General features: G+C 48.4%; 1 protein-coding gene across 1 annotated transcript; it reads right to left on the reverse strand.

Annotated features, from left to right (window-relative positions):
* Nucleotides 1-3456: 3456 nt before the first annotated feature.
* On the reverse strand, nt 3457-4307 carry LOC119328468 (ethylene-responsive transcription factor 12-like). Its single transcript, XM_037601449.1, has one exon. The coding sequence runs from the start codon at nt 4302-4304 to the stop codon at nt 3954-3956; it is 351 nt and encodes a 116-aa protein (XP_037457346.1). The 5' UTR covers nt 4305-4307; the 3' UTR covers nt 3457-3953.
* Nucleotides 4308-18659: the final 14352 nt, after the last annotated feature.

Here is an 18659-nt window from a genome sequence, read left to right on the forward strand (position 1 = left end):
TTGGCCTCTCTCGCCTATTCCCGTATGTCCCAATAAGGCCCAATACTTCTCCCGGTGAATTCCCGTAACTCCCCGGTACTCCGAAAATACCTGAATCACTCGGAACCTTTCCGATGTCCGAATATAGTCGTCCAATATATCGATCTTTACGTCTCGACCATTTCGAGACTCATCATCATGTCCCCGATCTCATCCAAGACTCCGAACTACCTTCGGTACATCAAATCACATAAACTCATAATATAACCGTCATCAAACTTTAAGCGTGCGGACCCTACGGGTTCGAGAACTATGTAGACATGACCGAGACACGTCTCTGATCAATAACCAATAGTGGAACCTGGATGCTCATATTGGCTCTCACATATTCTACGAAGATCTTTATCGGTTAAACCACATAACAATATACGTTGTTCCCTTTGAAATCGGTATGTTACTTGCCCGAGATTCGATTGTCGGTATCTCAATACCTAGTTCAATATCGTTACCGCCAAGTCTCTTTACTCGTCCCGTAATACATCATCCCGCAACTAACTCATTAGTTACAATGCTTGCAAGGCTTATAGTGATGTGCATTACTGAGTGGGCCCAGAGATACCTCTCCGACAATCGGAGTGACAAATCCTAATCTTGAAATACACCAACTCAGAAATTACCTTCTGAGACACCTGTAGAGCACCTTTATAATCACCTAGTTACATTGTGACGTTTGGTAGCACACAAAGTGTTCCTCCGGTAAACGGGAGTTGCATAATCTCATAGTCATAGGAACATGTATAAGTCATGAAGAAAGCAATAGCAAGAAACTAAATGATCATCGTGCTAAGCTAACGGATGGGTCAAGTCAATCACATCATTCTCTAATGATGTGATCCCGTTAATCAAATGACAACTCATGTCTATGGTTAGGAAACGTAACCATCATTGATTCAACGAGCTAGTCAAGTAGAGGCATATTAGTGACACTATGTTTGTCTATGTATTCACACATGTATTATGTTTCCGGTTAATACAATTCTAGCATGAACAATAAACATTTATCATGAAATAAGGAAATAAATAATAACTTTATTATTGCCTCTAGGACATATTTCCTTTAGGATCATCATAACTGTGCCTATTTTATCAATTGCCCAATAATAATTTGTTTACTCACTGTACTATGCTCAGGAGAGAGATGCCTTTAGTGAATGCTATGCCCCCCCGGGTCCATTCACTTTATATATACTACAACCTTAAAAATACTTGCTGCAATTTATTTACCCTTTTATTTTATCTATCCACCACTATTAGATTTAAGCGTTGCAATTAATGAGTACAAGGGGATTGGCAACCCTCTTGCCCGCATTGGGTGCAAGTATTTTCTTTGTGTGTGTGCAGGCACTACTTACATTTGTTTTTGTGGTGTCTTCTACTGGTTCTATAAACCTTGGTTCTTAACTGAGGGAAATATTATCTGCTACTATACTATCTACCGTGGTGGGCAAAGATTGCCACCCGCCACTAGTAAATTCTTACCGTCTTAGCCGTGGGAAAAATGTATCAATGGCGGACATGTATTTGTGACCCGCCAATGCTAGGCCGTTCTGTAGTAGTGTATACTATTATGGAGTTTCTGGATCAATTATGCAAAACTTGTGCACAATGCAACTTCCTGCGCAGTGGTGTAGGACAAAAGTTTATGAGAGACATTTACTTAGTTGCTCACTAGTCTGCGCGACATGGTAGACAAGTTAGGACTATGTTGTCTTTCTTTCAATTTTAGTTTGCAATATTTCATAATTCTTCAGTTTACTTTAAAAATTGTAATACCTTTGTGCTTGAGTAATATGTTTTCACCCGGAAATAAATAATTTTGTTATTAATACGCTATTCTGCTAAATTTGAAGAACCAAAATAGTGTAGAATATGCGTCACTACGAAAATATGATGCCAATAGTATTATACAATGTATTCAATCATCAAAGTATATATCTGCCCCCATGCACGTGTGTGCATGTGTGTGTGAAAGCATGATACTAAAAAATTACACATGTCATAAATTAGTTGGATGCATGGTTGGTACTGATATAAAGAGAAAGCAACAAATCAGATGTGGATATAATGCTCACGAATGCACATAATGCGTGCTAAGCTTTTCACATAAAAACGAGTTTTTGGTTTCTATGGTTTCCATCTAAATGACTTTGTTTGGCAACGCTATCCACACAGAGGAAGCTTTCTGCAATTGAGCTTTTAGGATTTTACACAATTGGTTTGTGTGGCAACAACCAAATCTATTGCCAAAAGTGGCATATGTGATTTATGACAAATAAAGCAAAAGATACAAGAAAGATGCAATTTTAGGTTTTTAGTGTAAGGCTAGCAAAGCTTTTGACCTAGAAACTATGTTATCTAGTAACCTAGCACCAAATTCAAACACCTTGTTGCTTCTACATACCCAGCAAGGCTGAACCTTTCAAGAACATCATCGGTTCTCCTCTAAACTTATCTGAGACACATTACACAATGCAAGTAAAAGACCTCTAGATGTGAGTCAGTACTAGAATGGACTACATTTGCAATCATTACCTGGAATAACCCAATTGGACATGTACCTACAACCACTAGTAATTTCATGATGCAACAACATCATGTACATGAAAGAAAAATAAGGATATGCTATATGATATGCATACTGCTAATCCAAGAGATAAGTACTACAACAGAATGCCCCAAATATTATTATAAAAACGTTTCATGTTAAGACAACTAATAACTTTGCACTTCAAATATATATGGTCGTGCAATGGTTGCTGCTCTACATTTTTTCAGATTATTCTTATTGAATAAAATTAATATACGGAAAACCGTCAGTACTTTAGATATCACCAGACATGTGTTACTATAGTTTTCTATACATTTGGATACTTCTAGTACTGTTAAGAGTGATATGTACCAGAATTCATGGCCGCGATCACCCGCGAAATCTTGATAGAGATTAATGTTCATTTCGCCTTCAAGACATAAACTACCAAACCCGTCGGGGATTTTATTGGTAGTGGCCATTTAAGTTCAGTTCTAAAGGTTACAACAAACTTTGTTCATGATATACTACAACAACTGCACGCTTGGATGACATCAGAGTATGGACTTTGATTATTTTTCAGCGTCCTTCGATCCTTTATCCTGATTTCCTGAATTTGGAATTTGCATATTTCATACTTATTCACTCTGCACTAAAAATTGTAACAACACTGGTGTTTGAGCAATATTTTCTCTCTTCACCTCAAAATAATTATCTCAAACGCCACACTAAACAACATATTGATTAACTAATGGAGTAAACTGATCACATGATTTGTACTCAAAATACATTATGGTAACATAAAACAAGAGTGCACCCACACCAAAACAAAACACAAGACAAGAGTGAACAGATTACATGATTGGTAAAAGGAAACTACATGATGATAAACAACACCACAGTAAACCCATTACATGGCAGCGACACATGAGAACAACAATGAAAATACATTTGTAACTTATACTATGATAGATAGATTCAGATTCCCTCTGGATATATTATGATGGCACACGACTATTGGATCTCGGTGCATATTGCGCACAGCCGAGGCTAAACAGTAGGAGAATCAGAGAAATACCATGGCTTGGTGAAATTGTCATCAGTCCCTTCTGTTGGAGCACTAGGAGTGATGGGAACGACGAACAGCTTGGGTTTCTTGAACACCAGGTGGCAAAGACGGAGCACCTAGGGGTTCCCTTGAGGAGCTTAAGCAGCTTTCGGCCTGTGCCACGATCTGCATCCGTCGGATCGGCTATTGTGGATGTGGAGCAGGTGCCTACGCCAGCTACAGGCCGAGACGCGCTCGTGCCGGAAGCGGCATGTGCAGGAACGGGTATGAAGGCACCGGTGGGGTGTCGCCGGCGGGCGCTTCAAAGGGGAAGGGAAATTAAACTACCAGCTTGGGCGGAGGTGGAGGCGGTGCTGTGGCGTCGGGTGGAAATGTAACGACATGAAAGAGCGGTGCGTCGTGACCGTGACTGCGGTGCCTCGGTGCAAAGATCACCTCCTTAACCAGTCTGGCCGGCGGAGGGTAGGAGAAGTTGAGCTTTGCCTTTGCGCCCTTCAGCTCCCTAGCCGCGAGGTCGTACACGCACGCGGTGACCTCGGGGGACTGGTATGTCCCCAGCCACAACAACGTCTTCGTCACCGGGTGCTTCATAGTTGCGGCGAACTTGCCATCCCCCTTCTTTCTCACCCCAGTTAACCTGCTGTTCTCACCCGCCGCTGTGGCTGCCATGGCGTCTACCACAGTCGAACGGAGGTGGATGCCTGGTGTGCAAGACGATGGGGGTTTAATAGCGGGTCACCAGCCGCCGGCAAAGCCATGCGTTCGCGTACGTACGTTTCAGGCTCACAGGAACCACGCCGCCTCGCCATCAGCAAAGAGTGGTTATTAACCCTGACAAAAAAATATATATCATGGCGTGCACGTATAGAACCGCCTTACAGCTTGCATTGTTCCTTTTCACTTTTGTTTGGTTGTATTTCGCTTAGCATATACTGTTATACACACACTGCTTTCTCGCTGATTAACATAACAAAAGATATATGCGACGGCCTGTACGTAAAGCGGTCAAGCACACTAGAACAGCTTTCATTGCTGATTTTACTACTTACGATGGCGAGTCCTCGGTCGAAAAGCGCCGCATACGGGCACGTTACACGTCAGTCAAGCTTATCATCTGATGCACCAGATGGGATGAGACCTAGATTATGTGGGCTTAGCTGATGTGAACCACACTTTTCTGCTGCTTATACATGTATTGTGTGAAGTTTGTCTTTTCTTAAACGGACGTTGCATTTTCTTCTAATGTATTTCTTTCCAACGTGGTTAAGCACCAATGTTAAGTTAGAATTTAACGGTTTACAGAATTTTCCAAATAAATTATTTTTTCTGATAAAAACACATTTCAAGTCAGATTGTTAGATTAATATTAGGTATCTCCAAAAAGTCTTATAGCATTGTAGAGTTTTTCAAGAATAAAGACTTTCGGGTATCTTCAACGCTATCCCCTAAAACGGACCTATTATCCAACCACGACAGTGATACATGAGCAAGCCATCCAACCCTATCCATCAAACATCCGATCACATTTTAAACGGTATTTGAAGAAACCGGACGATCATTTAAACCGGACCAATTTCATGACATTTTAAACATATTCCATTTAACAGAAGTGTACATGACATTTTTTTAACATAAAATTTTAGCTTAGTCGAAATTTTTGCCAGCCGTGGAAGCGTCCATGTTCCATGTCCAGCATCTTTGCCGGTCCTGAGCTCTGCGAAATGAAGCTGCTAGTCGCCGGCGAGGAAGAGAAAGACATGGGCCACGGACATGCCCACAAGGAGACAGACGTGTCCGTCTCCCATGTGCTAGTCTTCTTTGTCGAATTCCGCCGCTTGGACGTCGCGGACGTCACGGTCGTTGTGGCTCGATGGGAACCGCGGGTGATAGGAGCTGCCGATGTTTCCGTTCACAATCGCATAACCCGCCACGTCCGCCTCCTTCGTGTTTGCGTTGCATCCGTCCCCGCCATGATCTCCTTGACGCTGCGCGTCTTCGACGCCAGTTCGCGATGCGGAAGAGAAATTTCTGGTGGAATTGGAGGCTCTGATTACCAGATGACACGGATCTATAGTCTAGGCAACTGGATTCACTCTTGCGGGCTCGAATCAAGGATACAAGTGTTTAGGGTTCCTAGAAGAGGGGGATCGGGATGAGAGAGCCAGGGAAGGAGGAAGATACATTGCCCAACGGCGCCGCCAGTCTGTGATCCAACGATACCCTAGCCAGTGGCTTGTCTCGTCTTAAGTAGTCTCACTTTCTCCACACTGGCCCCGTCACTTGTCGGTTGGGCTTGGAGATCCTCTTGGGCCGGGCTGGTGATGCTGGGCCTTGGCCTCCAGTGGTTCCCGTGACATTCCCTCCCCCTTGCAGCTTGGCTTGTCCCCAAGCCAAAGCTCGAGGAAATTTGGCATGGAGAGGTACTTCATCTTCCCAGGTAGCCAGCGATGCTGGAAATCCGGACCAGTGGACTAGCACTTGCGGTACCAGCCGTACTCCGCGTTGATGTCGCGGCATTGAATGATGGCTGCTGGTACTTGGAAGGGTAGAAGATCCTCGTCGAGAACAGGCAGCTCCGGCATGATTTGTGTGTCCGGAGGCACGCCTGCGCGAAGCTGGGAGACGTGGATGACGGGGTGGATCTTGGCCTGCTCTGGCAGCGCCAGTCTGTATGCGACCTCGCCGACGCGCCCAGTAACCTGAAATGGACCAAAGAACCGAAACGCTAGCTTGTGGTTAGCTCGAGCCGCGACCGATGATTGCGCGTATGGTTGCAGTTTGAGGTACACCCAATCCCCAACTGCGAACACTCGATCCGACCTCTTCTGGTCCGCTTTGGCCTTCATCACTTGGCGAGCGCGGTGCAAATGTTGCTTCAGGGACTGCAGCACTGTTTCTCGGTCTTTTATCCACGCCGCCAGAACAGACACTGTATCATCCGCGATGTTGGTGATGCCGAAGAATCGGGGTTTGTGGCCATACATTACCTCGAAGGGAGAGGACTTGAGCACAGAGTGGTATGAAGTGTTGTACCAGAACTCCGCCAACGCCAGCTAGTCATCCCATTTGCTCGGACAATTATGGACGAAGCATCTCAAGTACAACTCCATACATTGGTTGACTCTCTCAGTAGTCCCGTCGGTCTGCGGGTGCCGTGCTGATGATATATTCAGTGTGGTCCGTGTCAGCTTGGCCAGCTCTTGCCATACCCTGCTAGTGAAGATGCAGTCCCGATCTGAAACCATCTTGTCCAGGGGTCCGTGGAGCTTGAAAACGTTCTCCATGTATGCTTTAGCCACTTGCAGTGCGGAGAATGGATGCCGGAGTGGAATGAAGTGAGCGTACCGTGTCAGCTTATCCACGACCACCAGGATTGAGTTGTAGCCCTTTGATCTTGGCAGACCTTCTACAAAGTCCAAGGTCACCATTTCCCAAGCCTGCTCTGGTATGGGCAGCGGTTGGAGGAGGCCGGGATACTTGACGTGCTTTGGTTTGGGTAGGGGGTCCCGAACTGTGCGTCTAGGCGGATGGTAACAGGAGACTGGGGACACAATGTTTTTACCCAGGCTCGGGCCCTCTCGATGGAGGTAAAACCCTACGTCCTGCTTGATTAATATTGATGATATGGGTAGTACAAGAGTAGATCTACCACGAGATCAGAGAGGCTAAACCCTAGAAGCTAGCCTATGGTATGATTGTCTGTCCCTACGAACTAAAACCCTCCGGTTTATATAGACACCGGAGAGGGCTAGGGTTACATAGAGTCGGTTACAATGGTAGGAGATCTACATATCCATACCGCCAAGCTTGCCTTCCACGCCAAGGAAAGTCCCTTCCGGACACGGGACAAAGTCTTCAATCTTGTATCTTCATAGTCCAGGAGTCCGGCCGAAGGTATAGTCCAGCTATCCGGACACCCCCTAATCCAGGAGTCCCTCAGTAGCCCCCGAACCAGGCTTCAATGACGACGAGTCCGGCGCGCAAATTGTCTTCGGCATTGCAAGGCGGGTTCTCCTCCAAATTCCGTGTACCTGTTGAATAATGTCCGGTTTCTTGTAAATGTAGCGCTCCTTGGCTTCTACGCCCAATAATGGCCGTCTTCCACGTGTCAAACGAATACGAAAAGTTAGGGTGTTTTTACATTTACACCCCTAGCCGCGTGAATGAGTTGCCTATTTAAGGGTAGATCCAAACCACACCTTCTCCCCTCCGCGAGTATTTATCAAAGCGTATCCGACAGAGGTCCATTCTATCATGGCCAGCCGCCGCAGCTCCTCCTCTCGTCCTTCCAGCCCTCAGCCTGGAGACCGGGAGAGATGCTCCATCCCGCACAGCGAGCTAGTGATGCTCCAAACCAAGGGATTTCTCCCCCCGGCCTATATGGTCCCGGTTCGAGCCGGACTTGCCACCTATAATGGAGGAGAGCAAGCGGAGAGCGCCCCCAATCCCTCCAAAGGAGAGCGGGTATGCCTTGTCCCTTACTTAATAAGAGGGCTCAGATTTCCAATTCATCCGTTTCTCCGGGGGCTCCTGGAGTTCTATGGCCTCCAGCCGCACAACCTCACGCCTGCCTCCATATTGCATATCGCGGGCTTCGTAGCCCTTTGCGAGCTGTTTTTGGGCTGCAAGGCTCATTTCGCGCTGTGGAAAAGGCTATTCTGCCTTGTGTCCCATTCTCAGAAGGGGTCAATATATCAAGTGGGCAGAGTCGAAGTATGGCGCATCGCCGGGACCGGATATCTATCTCCGGAACCCCAAAGAAGGCATCTGAGGACTGGCCTTCGGAATGGTTTTATATAGAGGGCGTCCCGCTGCCGAATCCTGTCCGGATTGCCCTCCCTGAGTTCGATAGTGCTCCCCTAAAGAAGTGCCTAAGCTGGCGTCCACGGAGCCCTCAGAGGGAAAGTGACAAGGACGTTCTTTACCTGATGGGCCGGATAAGATTGTTAGCTCATTCCGGACTAACCATGACCGGGGTCATGGCCACATGCATCATGTGAGGGGTGCAGCCGCTTCAGTATAGAGGCCACCCCATGTGGGACTTCAACGGGGAGGACGACGCCACCCGCCACGGCCGTAAGGGGCCGGATTCGGCTGGTGCTCTAATAAAGATCTTGTCTGCTTTGTACAAGGGAGAAGAGGAGGAATTTCTCCGCGTCAACCCACAGAGTGGATTATCTATGTACAATCCCCCAAGTTGGGTAAGTGGACACTTTTACTTGCCCATCTGTTTTATATTCCCATCGTTAAATATTCAGTCTAATGACTTCAACGCAGGAACTGCGCCAGGCTGTTAAAGAAATAAACAGCCCTCCTCCACAACCCGAGGATCCGGGACGGTCCCTCGACCCAGCCTCTCAAGAGGATCCGGTCTTATTTGTGGAGCTGATTGATGGGGTGTTTCATCAGAGCAAGGACAACGCCTTGGTGGCCATTACGGTCGATTACCCAGGGCTACTCCCAGCCTCACAGGTAACTGAGACCGAAGTCCCAGCACTTTGAAAAGGGATCTATCCTCGCGTGTTTTCGATTGCTGTATGACAACCGTGTTTTGCAGGGGAGGTCCTTGAGACGGGAGGCCGAGCCTGCGGCGACTAGCCAACGAGGGGCGGCAAGGCCCCGCGGGCTGAAAAGAAGTGCGGTCCGGACTGAGATGCCGGCGCAAAGGTATAGCGCGCCATCTTATTCCCAGGTGTTATTCCTTCAAGGCATATTAACGCTCATTCTTTCTTCAGGACGAAGAGACCTCGCCGGACTATATCCGGAGAGGTTGCCAATCGCGCCTCCACCAGCCAGGATCCAAAGCCTGGTCCGGAAGCAGAGGCAAACACAAGGCGCGCACCGGACACTCCTCCGACAGAGGATGCGGACAGGCTGTCTGCCACCAATTCCAAGGTGGAGAGTGCTATGAACCATAGGCGTCGCCGGACAATTCTTCGCGACGCTTGTTTCTCCCAAGAGGCATTGGATGCCTTCAATTTGGGAGATGCGTACCTCCGTGCCGCTCAAAATGGTCTAGCCAGAGCCACAGAGCAATATGTAAAAGACATACGGGTAAGAAAATTTTGATAATTATATATATACCAATAGCCCCCGAGACTTGAAACAGTTAGAATAAATGATTTAAGGATCATTTGTTATGCAGGTTCTTACAGAAAAGAATACCCTACTGTCCCAGGAGCTGGAAGAGTGCAAAGCCTAACTTGAGGTCGCACTAGCCGCGGAAGGGGAGCCCAAGGAGACCCCCTCTGGTAATATACGCTTTGAAAGATAAGTATTTTGCGAAGTGCGGCGTGGGTGCAAATCTGACAAATGAAATTGCAGATGGCGCCGTATTAAATCCGGAAAAGCAACAACTCCTACGCCAGCTGAAGGCGGGTGAGAGTGTGCTGACAAAGGTGAGGCGGGAGAAGAACGATCTCCAAGATGCCAACACCAAGCTGGGCATTGAACTGAAGGATGTTCGTGCCCAGCTGTTGGACTCCGTTAAGGAGAATCAGCGGCTTCGACGCAACATATTTAGTAAGTGCTTAAACGAACTTTGAAAAAAGAGTTCGGCGAGGAAGTCGACTAATAGAGTAATGTCTGTAGGTATGCTAACGGGTCGTCCTATAGAGGAGATGCCCGGTTCTTCGGGTGACCTTCTTCCCGAGCTCTCGCAACTGCACGAGCGAGTTCGGCAGGCGATGCGAGGCGTTGCCCAAACCTTATGGCCTTCCCACTCCATGCCCGAGGGCCTTGGAGAGCTTGTAGAGAAGCTGAAGGGAGCGCGGCGGCGCTTCCGATTGTGGAAGATGTCGGCCTGCCGTCAAGGCGCCAGGGAGGCCTGGGCCATGGTGAAGACACGGTACACGAAGGCTGACCCAAACCACATGGCCGAGGTCGGACCCGTGGGCCCGATGGGAAGGAGATCCCTGTGAGCTTAGTATACGGCCAAGTAGAATTGGCCGCAAAGTATTCCCAACAGGACTGTGAGCTAGACAGCCTGTTAGATGGTATTGAAGAGGAATACAATCAGTCAGATTGACTATGTAATTTTAATTGACATGTGTAATGCCTTCTAGCCGGATTGTAGATCGTTTGTCATGGCCGACCTTTTCGCTTCAACCTCAGGACCTGACGGTCCGGAGTGTGTCCGAATACCCTCGCGGTTATATAAGAACCGGGGTATGTATGGAGACCAGGCGTAGGGGTCATTAGTGCTTGAACAGACAAGTGCCCAACTAGTTATGTTATGTTACATGGTTAGTAAGAAACATCTTCCAGGGAGAATAGTTCCGTTAGGGGTTCCTTTCCCTGGGAGGCATGCCCTAAAGTGCATGTCCATTCTGCGAAAAGAGACGCAGGAAAAACATTTGGGGGCGTATAGATAAATAAGTGAAAAAAAGATCATCTTTAGTTCGCCGACCGAATATTCCCTTAAGAACGCTAGCTTTCGGCTTCACCCAGTCTAAGGTACACATCCGGCTGACCCGGCAGTAAAAATCGCAGAGGTGCTCCCTTTACCACCTAGCCGAACAATCGGGAACGTAGGGGTAAGCACAGGAGCCAGGCAACCCAGCTTGGCCAAAACTTAAGTCATATCGATGCATATAATGGTGAATAAAAGGTATATGCGGAAGTGTGACACATGTGTTGGGCATGAAGCCCGTATAAATAAGCTTATGTTTAAAGAAGCCCCCAGGTTTAATGAGCGCGGATAGCGCGTCACTTTATGAGCCTTTAAAGGCTATAAGAGAGAGAGAGAGAGGGGAGAAGGAGAGAAATGTAAGACAGAAAGTATATAAAAAATGGATAGAGGAAGGAGACGAACACAGAGTCCGGCGCTAGGCATAGAATCTTCGGAGACGGTCTGCGTTCCATGGGTTCGGCTCGAGTCGGTTATCCGATGCATCTCATAGGCGGTACGCTCCACCAGTCAGGACTTGGTTAATTATGAAGGGACCTTCCCACTTGGGCTTGAGTTTGTCCTTTTTCTTGTCCAGCAGGCGTAGAACTAATTCGCCAACGTTGTAATTTTTGGCCCGTACTTCTCTGCTTTGGTATCTTCGAGCCTGTTGTTGATAGAATGCGGAATGGGCTTTTGCCACGTCACGCTCTTCCTCCAAGGCATCCAAACTGTCCTGCCGATCGAGCTTGGCTTCTCTTTATTCGTACATGTGCACTCGAGGTGAGTCATGAATTATGTCGCAGGGCAAAACTGCCTCTGCGCCATACACCATGAAGAATGGTGTGTATCCGATGGTGCGATTCGGTGTGGTCCACAGCCCCCAGAGTACAGAGTCGAGCTCCTCTACCCAGTGCGTATTAGACTCCTTAAGGGACCGCACTAATCTGGGTTTGATGCCGCTCATGATAAGACCATTTGCACGTTCGACCTGGCCGTTAGTTTGTGGGTGATAGACGGAAGCATAATCGAGCTTGATGCCCATGTTTTTGCACCAGAGTTTTACCTCATCGGCCGTAAAGTTCGTGCCGTTATCAGTGATGATGCTGTGGGGGACACCGCAATGGTGTACAACCCCGGATATAAAGTCTATCACCGGTCCGGATTCGACCATCTTAACAGGCTTGGCTTCTATCCATTTGGTGAACTTCTCCACCATGACCAGTAAGTATTTTTTTCTTGTGGGTTCCACCTTTAAGGGGTCCAACCATGTCAAGCCTCCAGACCGCGAAGGGCCAAGTGATGGGGATAGTTTGGAGGGCGGTGGGTGGCATATGGCTTTGGTTTGCAAAAAGCTGGCAACCGACGCATCGTTGGACTAAGTCCTGGGCGTCTGCCCGGGCCGTCGGCCAATAAAAGCCTGTACGGAAGGCCTTGCTTACAAGGGACCGAGATGCAGCGTGATGACCGCCGAGTCCGGCATGAATTTCAGCCAGGAGGTTCCGCCCTTCCTCTTCGGAGATGCACCTTTGAAGGACTCCGGTAGTGCTTTTCTTATAAAGCTCTCCCTCATGGACTTTATAGGCTTTAGATCGCCGCACTATGCAGCGTGCCTCATTTTGGTCCTCTGGGAGTTCCTGCCAAGTAAGGTATGCGAGGAATGGTTCTGTCCACGGGCCGATGACGGCCATTATTATGTGGGCTGAAGGTGTTATTTCATTGGCAGAGCCTCCAATTATGTCTGAGTGTTCGATGTCGGGCAGTGCGGTTGGGTCCGGGTTGTTATTGCCGGGTTCCCCTTCCCATACTATGGATGGCTTGAATAGCCTTTCCAAGAAGATGTTGGGGGGGACTACATCGCGTTTTGCGCCGATGCGTGCCAGGACATCTGCCGCCTGATTATTTTCCCGGGCTATATGGTGAAATTCGAGCCCTTCGAAACGAGCTGACATTTTTAGGACGGCGTTGCGATAAGCTGCCATTTTTGGATCCTTGGCATCAAAGTCTCCATTTATTTGGGATATTGCGAGGTTCGAGTCCCCGCGCACCTCTAGGCGTTGAATGCCCATGGATACTGCCATCCGGAGACCATGTAAAAGGGCCTCATATTCGGCTGCATTGTTGGAGTCTGTGTACATTATCTGGAGTATGTATTGAACTGTGTCTCCTGTGGGGGATGTCAAAACAACGCCAGCCCCTAGACCGACCAACATTTTCGAGCTGTCGAAGTGCATGACCTAGTTTGAATATGTGCCGTACTCTTTAGGGAGTTCGGCCTCCGTCCATTCTGCGACGAAGTCAGCCAAAACTTGCGACTTGATAGCTCGCCGTGGCTTGTAAGTTATGTCGAATGGGAGGAGCTCAATGGCCCATTTTGCAATCCGGCCCATCGCGTCACGGTTTTTTATAATATCGTTAAGTGGCACTTCCGAGGCTACTGTTATTGAACACTCTTGAAAGTAGTGTCGCAGCTTTCGGGATGCCATAAATACCGCGTACGCAATCTTTTGATAATGCGGGTACCGTGACTTGCACGGAGTAAGGACAGTGGACACATAGTAGACCGGCTTTTGAAGGGGGAATTTATGTCCGTCCGTTTCTCGTTCGACGACGAGCATTGCGCTTACGACCTGATGGGTTGCTGCAATGTATAATAGCATTGGTTCGCCAATGTTTGGCGTGGCCAAGACTGGGTTTGTTGCCAAGATGGCTTTTATTTCGTCGAGTCCGGCCGTGGCTGCATCCGTCCACTCGAAGTGTTCGGTGCGCCGAAGGAGGCGGTAAAGGGGTAGGGCCTTTTCTCCCAAGCAGGAGATAAAGAGGCTTAGGGCCGCCACGCATCCGGTTAATTTTTGTATTTGTTTGAGGTCCTTCGGGATATCCAATTGTGATAGATCTCGGATCTTGGCTGGATTTGCTTCAATTCCTCTACCGGATACAATGAAGCCCAAGAGCTTTCCGGCTGGAACGCCGAAAACGCATTTTTCTGGATTGAGCTTGATGTCGTATGTTCGGAGGTTATCGAATGTTAGCTTCAAGTCGTCTACTAGAGATTCAACATGTCTTGTTTTAATGACCACATCATCTACATATGCCTCCACTATATTGCCGATATGGTTTGCCAGACATGTCTGAATCATGTGCTGATATGTTGCGCCGGCGTTTTTGAGCCCGAAGGGCATTGTGTTGAAGCAGAATGGGCCGTATGGTGTGATGAATGCCGTTGCGGCTTGGTCTGACTCTGCCATCTTTATTTGATGGTAGCTGGAGTATGCGTCGAGGAAACACAACGAATCGTGTCCTGCGGTAGCATCGATAATTTGATCAATGCGGGGGAGGGGGAAGGGATCCTTTGGGCAAGCCTTGTTAAGGTCTTTAAAATCGACGCACAGGCGCCAGGATTTGTCCTTCTTTGGTACCATCACCAGGTTTGCTAGCCAGTTCGGGTGTTTTATATCTTTGATGAATCCGGCCTCCAATAGCTTGGCTAGTTCCTCTCCCATGGCCTGTCTCTTAGGTTCGGAAAAACGCCGAAGAACCTGTTTGACTGGCTTGAATCCTTTTAGGATATTTAAGTTGTGTTTGGCCAGCCTGCATGGGATTCCTGGCATGTCTGAAGGGTGCCAGGCGAAAATGTCCCAGCTCTCTCGTAGGAACTCTCGCAGTGTGGCGTCTACATCAGGGTTCAACTATACCCCAATGGAAGCTGTTTTATTGGGGTCCGTTGGATGGACCTGGAATTTGACTATTTCGTCCGCCGGTTTAAAGGAGGTGGACTTGGATCTTTTGTCGAGTATCACATCGTCCCTATTTACCGTGGAGCGCAGCGCAGTTAGTTCCTTAGCCGCTAGGGCTTCGGATAGCGCCTCGAGGGCCAGTGCGGCTGTCTTGTTTTCGGCGTGGAGTGCTATGTACGGATCACTAGCGAGAGTGATGATTCCATTAGGCCTGGGCATCTTGAGCTTCATGTACCCGTAATGGGGTATTGCTTGGAAGATTGTAAACGCTTCCCGCCCTAGTAGAGTGTGATATCCGCTACTGAACGGGGCCACTTGGAACATGACCTCTTCGGACCTGTAATTATCCGGCATGCCGAACACCACATCTAGTGTGATTTTTCCTGTACATCGCGCTTCCCGACTGGGGATTATTCCTCTAAAGGTTGTGCTGCTTCGCTCAATGCGGTTCTAGTCTATTTCCATTTTTTGAAGGGTTTCCTCATAAATGAGGTTCAATCCGCTACCGCCATCCATGAGTACCTTGGTAAGACGAAAGCCATCCACTATTGGACTGAGGACCAATGCGGCTGGTGCTCGGGCTGTTCGGAATTTAGGTTCATCACTGGCGTTAAAAGTAATATCCGTGTCACTCCATGGGTTTATTGTTGCTACTTGGTAGACTTCGGCAAGGCTGCGGAGTGTTCTTTTTCGCATATTATTTGATGCGAAAGTCTCGAAGACTGTTAATACCGTACTGGTGTCTCTGGGGTGGCTTTCTGTGGCTTCTGGAATTAGAAGATCTTCGCCAATTTTTGCCACCTGCCGGAGTATCCAACATGCTCTAAGGCTGCGAGTTGGTGTGGCGCCCTCTGCACTATGAATTTTACAAGGTCCATTAAGCCATCCTTCCAGTACGGTTCCGTGCCCTCTAGGGGGCTTTTGCTTTTTGGTATTGAACCCGGGTGTCTGGCGATGATGCACCCTTTTATTTCGGACTGGGTTTGTATTCAGGGCCGGATTGTCCCAAAATTTTATTTCGGTTTTCCAGGCGCTTTCCATCGCACAGTACTTTCGTACTATGGACGCCAAGTCAGTGAAGCGTGTAATATCACGGCGACTTATGGCGTTGAGGATTCCCTTGTCCGTGCAATTATTGCAGAAGAATGAAATTGTGTCTTCCTCGTGGCAGTCCTTTATCTTGTTCATAACCAGGAGGAATCTGGCCCAGTAATGACGTATTGTTTCTTCGGGCTCTTGCCTAATTTGGGATAGATCGCTTATGTACGGGTGGGTGGGTGGAATCAAATCCGAAACCTCACCCGATCTGAGACCCAGGGGAGAAGGAGTTTCCGAACTCGGAAGTTTGGATTCTTGGATGATGTCCAATGAATCTAGCCCATTGCCTGACTTTAAGTTCAGGCCTTGAGTGATGTCCTCCCCTCCGCGGGTATACTGCTTGGAGGGATCGGGAATCCGGACATAGCTAGTCCTTAAGATAGATGAAGGGTCGCCGCACTGTCCCTCTACCACGACAACATGATGGGTGACCTGGGGAGAGTTAATCTCTCTCAGATCGGGTTTAGGCCCAATCTGGTCGTAATCCGTAGCGACTCCCAGGGCAGCGATGCGATCCAAGAGCTCGTTAAGGGAAGAGAGCTCCATTGGATCTAGCTACTTGGCGAATTCCGAGCTGACGTGAAGATTGCTTTCGATGACCCAAGAGGTCATCATTGGCGCAGCAGCCGAACAGGCGGTCATAAGGAAACCACCTAGCCGGAGAGTTTGGCCGACAGCCAAAGCTCCCTTAGCAATGGTGCCATCTTTAAAGACGGGATGAGGCATCCTTCCTGATGGCGACGACATAGAGGAACTCCCAATGAAAGCACCAATGTCGGTGTCAAAACCGGCGGATCTTGGGTAGGGGGTCCCGAACTGTGCGTCTAGGCGGATGGTAACAGGAGACCGGGGACACGATGTTTTTACCCAAGTTTGGGTCCTCTCGATGGAGGTAAAACCCTACGTCATGCTTGATTAATATTGATGATATGGGTAGTACAAGAGTAGATCTACCACGAGATCAGAGAGGCTAAACCCTAGAAGCTAGCCTATGGTATGATTGTCTGTCCCTACGAACTAAAACTCCCCGGTTTATATAGACACCGGAGAGGGCTAGGGTTACACAGAGTCGGTTACAATGGTAGGAGATCTACATATCCGTACCGCCAAGCTTGCCTTCCACGCCAAGGAAAGTCCCTTCCGGATATGGGACGAAGTCTTTAATCTTGTATCTTCATAGTCCAGGAGTTCGGCCGAAGGTATAGTCCAGCTATCCGGACACCCCCTAATCCAGGACTCCCTCAGTCACCATTTCCTAAGCCCGCTCTGGTATGGGCAGCGGTTGGAGGAGGCCGGGATACTTGACATGCTCTGGTTTGGCTTGTTTGCAAATTGCACAATTGCCCACAAACCTCTTCACGGCTTGTTTCAGTTTGGGCCATGCAAATAGCCTGATAATGCGGTTGTATGTCGCCTGAACTCCCGAGTGTCCACCTATTGGCCCTGAGTGCAGCTCAGGGAGAACTTTGTCTTGAGCCTCTTTGTTTTGACCCAGCCACACTCGTCCTTTGTACCTGATGAGCCCTCCTGTCACTTGGAAAGGTCCTTTGAGGGCGATCCCTTGTTTTGCTTTGGTCAACATATCACTACAAATGGGGTCCATCTCATACCCTTGCTTGACTTGGGTTAACCACGCTGGAACACAAACTGTGATGGCACAGTTGGACCCCGCTGGTCTGCGTGATAATGCGTCAGCAGCCAGGTTTGTTGCCCCTTTGGGATACTCAATTTTGTATTTCAGCCCCAACAGTTTTGACAATGCCTTGTGCTGCCAGGGTGTGGTCAGACGTTGCTCATCCAAACAAGTCAGGCTGCGATGGTCAGTGCAAATGGTGAACTCCGATTGCAGCAGGTATGTTCTCCATCGTTCCACCGCCAGTAGGATGGCCAGGCACTCCTTCTCATAGGTAGATAACATCCGGTGTTGAGGACCAATCGCTTGGCTCAAAAACGCGATTGGATGATGGCGCTGCATCAGGACCGCACCGATGCCAACGTCCGATGCATCGGTCTCCACTGTGAAAGGCTGCTTGAAATCCGACAACACCAGCACTAGGGCTGAAGTTAGTGCTCGTTTCAGGGTCCTAAACGCTTGCTCACGTGTGTCTGTCCACTGATATGGCACGCCCTTCTTCAGTAGATCTGTGAGCGTACGGCTGATCACCCCATAATGCTTGATAAATCGGCGGTAATACCCGGCCAGTCCCAAAAACTGCCGCAACTCCTTCACCGAGGTGGGTGGATCCTATGCTTGGACCTTATCAATGTTCTTGGGGTCAGTGTGTACTCCATCCGCGCTGATTACATGTCCCAAGTACCTAAGCTGCGGCTGTGCAAAGGCACATTTCTTGATCTTGAGCTTGAGAGAGTACTTTTCCAGCCGCTGAAATACCTCACGCAAGAGCTGGATATGCTCCCGGAGGGTTTTGTTAAATACCAGAATGTCGTCAATGAAGACTAACATGCCATGGCGAATCAGAGGTCCTAAAACAATGTGCATGCCTTGCTGAAATGTAAATGGCCCTCCGATCACTCCATATGGCATCACCTTAAACTCGAAGTGCCCGTGATGGGTTTGGAAGGCTGTCTTTGGCTCGTCCCCTGGGCGCATCTGAATCTGGTGGTATCCCGATCTCAAGTCGAGATTAGTGAATGCTGTTGCTCCATGCAGCTCGTCCAGAAGTTCCTCGATGGTCGGAATTGGGTATCTATTTTTTATGGTGATTGCATTCAAATGGCGGTAATCGACACAAAATCTCCATTCTTCGTCTTTTTTCTGCACAAGTAAAACATGCGACGAAA

Source organism: Triticum dicoccoides, chromosome 7A, assembly GCF_002162155.2.
Source record: "Triticum dicoccoides isolate Atlit2015 ecotype Zavitan chromosome 7A, WEW_v2.0, whole genome shotgun sequence".
Taxonomy (NCBI): Eukaryota; Viridiplantae; Streptophyta; class Magnoliopsida; order Poales; family Poaceae; genus Triticum; species Triticum dicoccoides.

What these genes read in the sequence shown, in the direction of transcription:
- LOC119328468 (XM_037601449.1), bottom strand. Translation starts at nt 4,304, where the DNA reads ATGGCAGCCACAGCGGCGGGTGAGAACAGCAGGTTAACTGGGGTGAGA.